Genomic DNA, 11,606 nt, shown 5'->3' with positions numbered 1-11,606 from the left:
TCAGTGTTTTCCTTGATCTGCCTCTCAATCTGTTGAAGATACCTGAATATAATTCTTTTGAATTCCTTATCAGGGAGTTCCAATGCTGCATCTTTCTCAGGGATGTGTTTTGGGTCTGTATCCTGGTCTCTTGTTTCTCCTGCTTTATCTTGCTTCTTTGTGTGGACTGTGATGCTCTATTGTCTCCGATGCATTGTGATGTTTTTGTGTTTATATTTAATTGGCGATTGTATGTTGGAGGGACTTGCCCATGATTTTCGTTTTCTTTGTATGTTATCTACATAAGCAGAGTACTATGCTGTGCTCCTCTATTCGCTAGTTGACAGCACTTAATACACTCACCACCTGTCTCCTTTCCTGTTGTCAGCCTCTCGTATGTCCCTGCCATCCTTGGCAAACAGAGCCTATTCTTAGGTGCCTGGAATTCAAATGAAAATTCAAAATGGCTGCCACTTGTGAAGATTCAAAATGATTGTGCCCTCAGTCACTTTAAATACCCAAATGGCCATCGCTTTTGAACATTAAAAATGGCTGTGCCCTCAATCACTTTAAATATCTAAAATGGCTGCCATTTGTAAACATTCAAAATGGCTTCACCCTTGGTCATTTTAAATATCCAAAATGGCCACCTCTTGTAAACATTCAAAATGGCTGCCATGTGTAAACAATCAAAATGGCTGTGCCATCCGGACAGTGGAAAGTCCACAGCTCAGGTTGTCTTCCTCCTTGCTGTTTCCCTTCCTAGTCATAGGCCACCAATGCAGTCGTCCCTGCAGCCCTTGACGACTAGGGCCAATCTTTAGGTCAATTCTTAGGTCCCAATACCACTTGAAAATATTTAGACTGTTGGTCCCATCAGAGTACCTGATAGTCTACTGCTCCAACTGTCTCTGTACTCACTATTTTGGTTCAGGTTTTTCCGATAGTTGGAGCCTTATCCACTTCTGTGTACTTTCTTTCAAAGCTCAGGGCTCCAGGATTATCTTCTGTATCTCTGTCAATTGGTTTCTCTTTTCTTTGTTGAGGAGAGTCTGTGTGGCTTGTCTGACTGTTTCTCCATTTTACCCAGGTTGTTGCATTTTTATGACAATTACTTTAGGTCAGTGTATCAGCTTTTGCTGCATAACAAACCACCCAAAAACTTTGTGGCATAAAAAAATACTTGTTATATTTCCTATCTTTATAGGCTGGTTTGGCTGGGGTTTGGTTGTTTAAGATGGCTTCAGTCACTCACATATGTAAGACTTCATCTGCAGGGCTTCAGCAGTTGAGATGGCTGGGGTCTCTCTCATCCAGCAGACTGCTCTGGGCCTGTTCATTAAGGTTCCTCCAGACTGTAGTCTTTAATCTCCATCAGTAAGTGCTCCAAGTCATCCTCACTTTCAGCAAGTAAAGTTGTATCATCTGCATATTTTAGGTTGTTAATGAGCCTTCCTCCAATCTTCTTCATATAGTCCACCTTCTCGGATTATTTGCTCAGCATACAGATTGAATAAATATGGTGAAAGGATACAGCCCTGACACACTCCCTTCCTGATTTTAAACCATGCAATGTCCCCTTGTTCTGTTTGAACAACAGCCTCCTGGTCTGTGTACAGGTTGCTCATGAGTGCAATTAAGTATTCTGGAATTCCCATTGTTCTCAATATTATCCACAATTTGTTACAATCCACACAATGGAATGCCTTTGCGTAGGCAATAAAACACAAGTAAACATCTTTCTGGTATTCTTTGCTTTCAGCCAAGATCCATCTGACATCAGCTACAGTATCCCTCACTCCATGTCCCCTTCTGAATCCAGCTTTCATTTCTGAAGTTCACTGTCAATATACTGCTGCAACCATTTTTTGAATTATCTTCAGTAAGATTTTCCTTGCATGTGATATTAATGATATTGCTAGATAATTTCCACATTCTGTGGGATCAGCTTTATTTGGGATGGGTACAAATATGGATATTTTCCAGTCAGTTGGCCAGGTAGATGTCTTCCAAATCTCTTGGCATAGTTGAGTGAGTCCCTGCAGAGTGGAATCTGTTTGTTGAAACATCTCAATGAGTATTCTATCAGTTCCCAGAGCTTTGTTTGTCACCAGTTCCTTTAGTGCAGCTTTGACTTCTTCCTTCAATACCGTTGATTCTTGATCATATGCCACCTCCTGAAATGGATGATCATTTACCAAATCTTTTTGATATAGTGACTCTGTGTATTGCATCCATCTTCTTTTGATGTTTCCTACATCACACAACATATTGCCCATGGAATCTTTCAGTATTGCAATTTGAGGCTTAAATTTTCTCTTTAGTTCTTTTAGCTTGAGAAGTTGCAAGCATGTTCATCCCTTTTGGTTTTCTAACTCCATGTCTTTTCACATTTCATTATAATAATTGACTTTGTTTTCTTGAGCTGCTCTTTGAAATCTTCTGTTCAGCTCTTTTATTCTTTTATCCTATCTTTTATCGATTCTTACATCCATTTTAGATAGTATACATTCAAAGGCAAGTTACAGAATTTCTTCTGACATCTATTTTGGTTTTTTCTTCCTTTCCTGTCTTTTTAATGACCTTTTGTTTTCTTCATGGACGATGTTCTTGATGTCATCCCACAATTCCCTTGGTTTTTGGTCATTGGTGTTCAGTGCCTCAAATCTATTTTTTAGATGGTCTCTAAATTCAGGAGGGATATAATAAAGATCATATTCTGGCTTTCATGGACTTGTTTTAATTGTCTTCAGCTTCAACATGAACTTGTACATGAGCAGTTGATGGTCTGTCCCACAATCAGCTCCTGCTGTTGTTTTGGCTGAGAAAACAGAAAATGAAGCAAAACAACAACAACAAAAAAGCAGAAATACATTATCAAAAAAGCCCAAAAAAGTTTGTCTTGTAATGCTTACATCCTAGTCAAGGAAGAAAGTAGGAGAAAATGGCAAATACATACTATGTCAGCTAGTGTAGTAGTTAAGTTGTGTGTCAATTTGGCTGGGCCTGGTTTTGAATGGCTGGGCAGCTAGATGTAGTTATTCCCCAGGATAATATTGGTAATCAACTCCACGGTGGGCTGAGTAGCTGCCTTAGTGCTGTCATCTGCTTCCAGTATATAAGAAGGTGCTTTGAGAAAGGTCTCTGCAGTTTTTTGGCATCTATGAACCCTGCATGTAGCCAAGTCTTCATTCAGCAGCTTGCCATGTTTTCTGCGGAACTTGGGACTGTCTATGGACTTGAACCTAGTGGCCTGCCATATTGCTTGGTAATCTTGGGACTGTGCCATTTTACTTGCTGACCTTGGCTTTGTCAGCCTCAGCAGCCAGCGGCTGCCTGAGTGAAGAGATGCTTCCAGCTCCACTGGACCAGGAGCAAGAGGAAGAGCTGAAGCCCAAGGTTGAGAAGCTTTTACCCAGCCCCTCGAGCTGGGACTTTGAATCAAGACTTCTAGCCACCTTAACTGTAAGAGAATGAAATCACTTTCTGTTAAAGCCATACCATTTGTGGTATTTTCTGTTAGAGTGGCACGAGAGAACCAAAACAGCTATTAATAAGAACAATGGCAAAACATAGAGCAGATGGATGGGATAGGCAATGGGGGTATTTTAAATTGTAGTTGGGAAGGCCTCTGTATTTGTGCAGAGGCCTGAAAGAGGAAGGAGATTAGTCATGTGAATATCAGGAGCAGAGTGTTCTGGATTGAGAAAAGGACATGGCCTGTCCAAGAATTAGCTAGAAGGCCATGGCTAAAGCAGAATGAGCAAGGGACATAGTAGTAGGGATAGAGTTGAGAAGGGACTAAAAGCATATCACTGGGAATTGGTAGGCCATTAGAAGGATGTTGACTTTTATTCTCAGTGAAAATAGCAGCTCAAGGCCCGTGCTTCAAGTCTTTCTATTGAGTACAAGCCACAGGGAAATGAGGAGGTAGACAAGGAAATCAGTAGGAGATTACTCATAGATCCACAGTGGATAATAAATCAGAGAGCATAGTCAGCCTTATAATCAGCTCTCATTCCAATGTCTCCATTTCTTGGTGCTAGTTTCTGCCTTGAACTTTCTGCTCACTGGCCTGTATAGATTGTGTAGCCCTTATCAGCCAGGTGTTCTCTGAAACCAACTATGCTATCCATCTCACTTTTTCATCTCTATTTCTCTAGGCCCAGCCCAATGTTGCCCAACCTGTAGAGATGGGTTGACCAACCCATCTCATTTCATGTCTGGCCCCACTCTGCTCCATTGACTTATCCATTGTTTTACCCACACTCTTCTTAAATGTGGCTGAGGCATAAGAACATTATATTTGTTGGAGTTAAATGGAGCTTAAAAAGGAGCTCTGGTGGTGCAGTGCCTAAGGCATTTGACTGCTAACCAGAAGGTTGGTGGTTCAAACCTACCAGCCACTCAGCAGAAGGAAGATGGGGCATTCTATTTCCATAAAGATTTACCACCTTGGAAACCCAGAGAGGGTCGCTATGAGTTGGAATTGACTCAATGGCAATGAGTTTGGTTTTCTTTTTGGTTAAGGGGAGCTTAGACTTCACTAATCCAATGTTTCCCAAACTAGGGTTTACAAAAAATTATTCTGCATACTTGATAAGATTTGGAAACAATTGAGTTAAACCCAGTTAAATAGACTTTTATACAGTAGATACACTGTGAGTGTCCAAGAGTGACGTAGCATATGTAGTGCTTCCCTGACTTCATGGTATCTGGGTATCTCCAGATATCCCAGAGCAGTTTCTAGTGTTCTGTGAAAGACTGGTTTATTTACAGGCAAGGCCCTGGAAGGCAAAGGTCAAGGCTACATACAGTTAGAGACAGAGCAGAAACTATAGCCAAGGTCGAGGGTATCTAGAATGTGTTGAAAACTAATATATTTCTTGTCTGTATTTAAGATTGTTGTTGTTGTTGTTTGCCATCGAGTTGGCCCCGACTCATAGCGACCCCTCTTTGGGTTTCCGAGGCAATATCACTACGGAAGTAGGAATGCCCAAAGATAGTAACCTTCATATTGGTTTTTCCTTTAAAGAATGACTTTGCATTTATTTCATAATTAAATTTGAGGTTTTAAAGTCCTGCTTAGCTCTTTGCCATCTAGCTTAAGGCTCTGTAACCTAGCACTTGAACATTCATATATTGTGTATAACAAACTATTTAAATGGAAAGCTTTCATTTTTTACTCAATATTGTTTATACTTGTCTGTTAATATTTCTGTTTCTAGGATAATAGGAGACTCTTCAAAGCTAATCCTACTCTGGACACCTGGAAGATTTATGTAGAATTCATTGATGACATCGTGGTAGAAGGCTTTTTTCAAGCTATAATGCAAGATTTGGATTTTTTTCTGATAAATACAGAGAAACAATTGAAATCTACACCGTTTTTTCAAGCACAAATGATTCTGATGCCCCCTGAGATTGTGTTTAAACCTTCTTTAGAAAGAGAGGCTGGTGATGGCTTCTATGATCTGGTAGAAGAAATCCTATGCAACACTTTTAGAATGTCTGCCCAGATGCAGCGAGTAGCATCCCATCTGGAAATAGCAAATTATCAGGTATTTTACTCATAAATAGGTATTATCTTTTTTTTCCGAAACATTTGCCAATTTGATTCAATTTTTACATGGATTATTCAGTGATGTTAATTACATTCTTCAAGTGGTACAACCGTTATTACTGTTCTTTTCTGATTTATTCTACCACCGTTCACGTGAATCAGTGCCCCTACACAGTAATACTTCCTTTCCCCCACCTTCCCACCCTGGTAACCACTAAGTTTTGGTTTCTATCTATCTGCACATGTAAATAAGTATTAGCTTTTATATTGACTATTCAAAAATAGTGCCTAAGGCATTTGACTGCTGACCAGAAGGCTGGCAGTTCGCATGTACCAGCCACTCCTTGAAAGGAAGGTTGAAGGTTGGGCAATCTACTGTCCTATGATACCACTTCAGAAACCCAAGGACAGGTCACTATGAGTCAAGTTTGACTTGCCGGCAGTGAGTTTGGTTTGGTTTTTAATTAAAAAATAAATTGAGGTAAAGGAGAGCATAAGGAAAGGAGAAGTTGGAAAAAACAACATCATGTTTTGTTTTGATTTTGTTCAAAGGACTTTTCCCTCAAACAAAGCCTTAAAAAAAAAAAAAGAAAGAAAGAAAAAGAAAAACCCCACTGTCATGAAGTAATTCTTGACTTATAGTGACCCTATAGTATTTCCAGAGCTGTAAATCTTTATGGAAGCAAATTGCCTCATCTTTCTCCCATGGAGCGGCTAGTGGCTTTGAACCAAGAACCTTTTGGTTAGCAGCCCAAGCCATCAGATCTCCTTTATGAACAATTGCCTAGATAATGTTATTTTTCAAAATAATTGGTAGAGCAAGGCAGGTTTCAGTAAGTGCTGCTTTTTTCTCTCATTATAGGTTGATATGGATAACATGTTAGGCCTGGTAGAGGTCAGGAAGGAGATAATGAACAGAGTGGCGGATGTCATCAAAAAAGTCTTAGATTTCAGAAACACTCTAGAGACCTATGCTTACCTCTGGGTGGATGAGCGAGCTGAATTTATGAAGCATTTTCTCCTGTATGGCCATATTTTAACATCTGAAGAAATGGATGCTCACACACACGAAGAAATCCCTGAACAACCACCGACTATTGAACAATTCAAAGAACAGGTAAGGAATAACCTTAGCATTTGGTGTCGTTGTTGGCTTTGGAATAAGTTGTTATAGTTACTGTTTGTTTGTTTTCTTTCCTATAATAGATTGATATTTATGAAGCTTTGTATGTTCAGATGAGCAAGTTTGATGACTTCAGAGTCTTTGATAGTTGGTTCAAGGTGGACATGAAGCCTTTCAAAGTGAGCTTGCTAAACATTATCAAGAAATGGAGCTGGATGTTTCAAGAGCACCTTTTGAGATTTGTCATTGACAGGTAGCCTTTTGTACTCTGGTATTTGGAATCATTAGTTTCTAATACTTAATTGTTTTTTAAAGTTGTGGTGTTTCAGAGGTTTAGAATTGCCAGTTTTATAATAGAGGTAACAAATAATGTTTGAATAGGTACATAATGAAAATAAGTATCAATCTTATATGCTGAAAGCTTTAATATGCTTAATTTGTGTCTGTATATAATATATGAAGAGCTCTGGTGGCCTAGTCCCTAAAGTATTTGACTGCTAACCAGAAGGGCTGGTGGTTCAAACCTACCAGCCACTCCTCGGAAGGAAGATTGGGCAATCTACTTTCGTAGAGATACTGCCTCAGAAACCTGAGGAGGGGTCACTATGAATCACATTGACTCAACGACAGTGAGTTTTTTTTTTTTTTTTAATATAACGTATACATAAACATATACGTATATACATATATATATATATCTATATATATATATCTTTAATAGTCTGAATGAGCTACAAGAATTTATAAAGGAGACAGATGCAGAACTTCAAAGAGAATTAAGTGAAGATGATCATGATGGTTTAGTTGACATCATGGGGCACCTTCTGGCTGTGAGAAGCCGACAGAGAGCTACTGATGAACTCTTTGAACCACTAAAAGAAACCATCACACTCTTGGAAAGCTATGGCCGGAAGATGCCTGAACAAGTCTATATTCAGCTGGAGGTAAGTGTAGAGGTGAAATAATAATAATTACCATATAATAAGTATCTCCTTTAACCAAGCACTTTACATGTAGACACTTACTATGTCTTTATAATAACCTCTACAGTAGACACTAATGTTTTCATTTTACAGGCTAGGAATCTGAAGCTGAAAGAGATTTAATAAGTTTCTCAAGGACACAAAAGTAGTACTGCCAATCAATACTCATCTAGGTGTGTTTCATGCCAACATACTTAATCACTATGCCACACTGCCTGCTTGTTTGAAGGTGTTTTAGTACAATAGCCTCTAAACAGAATCTCTTTGCTATCATCAGTTTCCATGCCCTGAAAAGACTTTGTGGCTTCTGTGTGCCAAATGAAGAACAAAATCTTTTAAAATATAACTGAAAACCATGAACAAAGATCTTAGAGTTGAGGATCTGATCCCATGCCTGTATTGAAGTTCCACAGATAGTTTATATATGTTCTTCATCTACCAGCTTACAGCCCATGCTTACATTTAACCTTCCATATGTGGTCGGTAGACACATTAACCAAAAGTTATTTATTATATTCTTTTTCAGGGATCAGAGTGTGGAACTTAGTTTATTTATTTATTTTTTTAAGTACTGTACAAGTCCATCTCATGGCAACCTTGACAAGTTACTTAAACTCTCAGAGCTTACTTGTTTGGTAAACTATACCTCAAGACCTCTTTTTTTTTTTTTTTTTTGTCTATACTTGCAATCTCCAATTGTTCACTTCCTCCTCTTTCTTTTATTTTTTATTGAGGTTAATTGTGAATTCACATAATATAAAAGTAACCATTTTAAAGTATACAATTCAGTGGCATTTAGTACATTCATGATGCTGTGTAATTAATTCCAAAACATTTTTTATTACCCAGAAGAAAATCCCTTACCCATTAAGCAGTTGCTTCTTATTTCTATCCCCTTAAAAATCAAACCCAAGCCTACAACCACTGCCATCAGGTCAATTCAGACTCACAGCAACCCTATAGGACAGAGTAGAACTGCCCTCTAGGGTTTCCAAGGTTGTTAATCTTTACAGAAGCAGACTCTTGATTAATTTACTTAGTCTAGATATTTTATATAAATAGAATCATACAGTATATGACTTTCTGTGTATGGATTCTTTCACTTGGCATAATATTTTTGAGATTTATCCATGTTTTCCCATTGTACAAATATACCACATTTTGTTTATCCATTCATCCATCGATGGAGATTTGGGGTTTCTATCTTTTGGCTATTGTGATTAGTGCTGCTATGAATATTTGTGTTTAAGTATTTGAGTCCCTGTATTCAAGTCCTTCACTATACACCTTGGAGTAGAATTTCTGGGCTATGTGGTAATTTTGTGCTTACTTTTTTGTAGAATAACCAAACTATTTTGCATACTCCCACCAGCAATGTAGGGATCCAATTTCTCCAATCTTTGTCAACACTTATTTTTGTTTGTTTCTTCATTAGTATTATCACAATAGCTATAAAGTAATATCTCATTGTTTTGATTGACATGTCCTTAATATTGGTGGTGAGCATATATTTATGTGTTTATTGGCCTTTTGTAATTTTCTGTGGAGAAATGTCTAATCCTTTGCATTTTTTAAAATTGGTTGTCAAGTTGTGAAGTTCTTCATATATTCTGCAAATCAAGCCCATATCAGATACGTTGTTTGCAAATATTTCTTCCATTATTTGTGTTTCTTTTCACTCTCTTGATAGTGCCCTTTGATGCACAAAAAAATTTAATTTTAATGAAGTCCAATTTGTGTGTTTTCCCTTTGCCTGTGCTTTTGGTATCATATTTATGAGACCATTGCCAAATCCAAGGTCAATTAGATGTGATTATTTGATTTTAATTAATGCAGCTTGTAATAGTTCTGCCAGCTTCCTTTTCATTACTATTAACTGTCATAACATTTTCCAAATTCTAATTTATCTGTGCTTGATTCTATGCTAAAAAACACTTAGATGTGGGTTTTTGTTTTCTTTTTTTTTTAAATTGTGATTTGGGTGAAAGTTTACAGAGCAAATTCACTTTCCATAAAGCAGTTCACATATACTTTGTCTCATGACATTGACTACAATTTACCCCTCCCCTCCCTCTTCTTCCTGATAGTTACCTCTTCCCTCTCCCAATAGTTAGCTCTTCCCTGTGTCTGTCACTCCATGCACTCCTGCCCCCTGAACTGTCTCCCTGTGTATAAACAGCCCTTCTTTCTCCCATGATTGTTCTCTCCAAGGAGTGTATCTACCTCAGGTAAATAAATGTTCACCTCATTTGTCTGTCTTTTGTTTGGCTGGAAGCCACAGGTGTGGGTTCAATTCCAGACCTGAAGGGCTGCTAGGGGCCATGGTCTTAGTGGTTCCACCAGGCTCTATCAGACCAGCAAACCTGGGTCCCCACCAAATGCTTTTGAGTTTTGTTACACATTGTTCTCCCTCTCTATCCAGGATCTCCTACATAGAGCCCCCTCCGAGTGGTTAACAATGGTAGCCAGTCATCATCTAGTTCTTGTGGTCTCATAGTCATATAGGCTGTGGATCGCATAGGACTAATTGTTTCCATGAATCTTTGGTTTTCTTCATCCTTCTTAGCTCTGGATGAGGAGAGACCCATCGTTGCATCTAGATGGCAGCTTGCAAGCTTTTAAGATCCCAGTTGCTACTTGCCAAAGTAGGAGGTAGAACAATGTTTTTGTGTAGAATGTGATGCCAATTGAGCTTGATGTCTCCTGCAACCATGGTCCTGAGCCCACAGGTTCGACTATTCGCTCCCTCTGGGTCGCTGGCTGTGACCAAGCAGTGATTACAACCTTGTCCCTTGTCAGCTCTACTATACACCTGGGAATTTTTACAGAGCATACAAATACACTTGTAGAACCATTGTCTGCCAACCCTACACGTGGTCTTGGATACACTTTCTGCTGCATAGACATACCTAATAATTCAACCTGTCTACCCATGTATCCACCTGTATACCCATGTTTGCCTTTACTGACAATGCAGTACTGTATGTGCAAAAGGGTTCATCTTTGTTGTCTGCACCTCCCATGTACCTCTCTATGTCTTCCTCTTCCTCAGTGCCATATTCATCACTTACATTTGGTACATTGCCCTTCTCTTCACCAAAATCAGTACTTGTCTCTACCTATCTAACAGTGTTCCCTCCCCTCCCCTCCCACCCCTCGTAACCAACAAAGAAAATTTCCTTCCATAGATAAACATTTCCTTGACTTTTACAATAAGGGACTAATACCATATTTGCCCTTCTGTGATTGAATTATTACACTCAGCATAAAGTCCTCCAAGTTCATCCATGTTATGCAGTGTTTTGCAGATTCTAGGTTATTCTTTAAGGTTGCATAATATTCCAATTTGTGTATGTACCATAGTTTGGTTATCCATTCCTCAGTTGGTGGACACCTAGGTTGTTTCCATCTTTTGGCTATTGTAAATAGTGCTGAGATGAACATGGGTGTGCATATGTCTGTTCTTGTCCTGGCTCTCACTTCTTTAGGATATATACCTAGTAATGGAATGGTTGGGTCAAATGGTATTTCTGTTTCCAACTTTTGAAGGAATTGTCATACTGCTTTCCACAGTGGTTGTATCATTTGACTGTCCCACCAGCAGTGTATGAGAGTCCCAATCTCTCCGCATCCTTGCCAGCATTTGTTACTTTCTGTCTTATTGAACTTTGCTACTAGTCCTAGGGCAAGATAGTATCTCTTTGTTGTTTTGATTTGCATCTCTCTAATGGTTAATAATTGTGAGCATTTCTTCATATATTTGTTGGCCACCTGAATATCATCCTTGGTGAAGTGTCTATTCATGTCTTCTGCCCATTTTTTAATTGGATTTTTTGTCTTTTTCTTAATAAGGTTTTGGGGTTTTCTATAAATTCTAGGGGAGCTCTGGTAGCATAGTGGCTAAGACACTTGCCTGCTAACCAGAGGGCTGGCGGTTCAAACCCACCAGCCACTCCTC

The 11,606-nt window shown here is 38.8% G+C and overlaps 1 protein-coding gene across 1 annotated transcript in view; it reads left to right on the top strand.

Annotated features, from left to right (window-relative positions):
* DNAH11 (dynein axonemal heavy chain 11) overlaps positions 1–11,606 on the top strand; it is a 455,361-nt gene that overhangs the window by 72,430 nt on the left and 371,325 nt on the right. The window contains 4 exon segments of the mRNA XM_007946592.1: positions 5,208–5,540; positions 6,405–6,659; positions 6,749–6,918; positions 7,387–7,609. Of these exon segments, the coding sequence (XP_007944783.1) occupies positions 5,208–5,540; positions 6,405–6,659; positions 6,749–6,918; positions 7,387–7,609 (981 nt within the window).

This window comes from Orycteropus afer, unplaced genomic scaffold (genome assembly GCF_000298275.1).
Source record: "Orycteropus afer afer isolate SDZICR_OR568_19922 unplaced genomic scaffold, OryAfe1.0 scaffold00008, whole genome shotgun sequence".
NCBI lineage: Eukaryota > Metazoa > Chordata > Mammalia > Tubulidentata > Orycteropodidae > Orycteropus > Orycteropus afer.
This window is presented reverse-complemented; position numbering and strand designations above follow the sequence as displayed.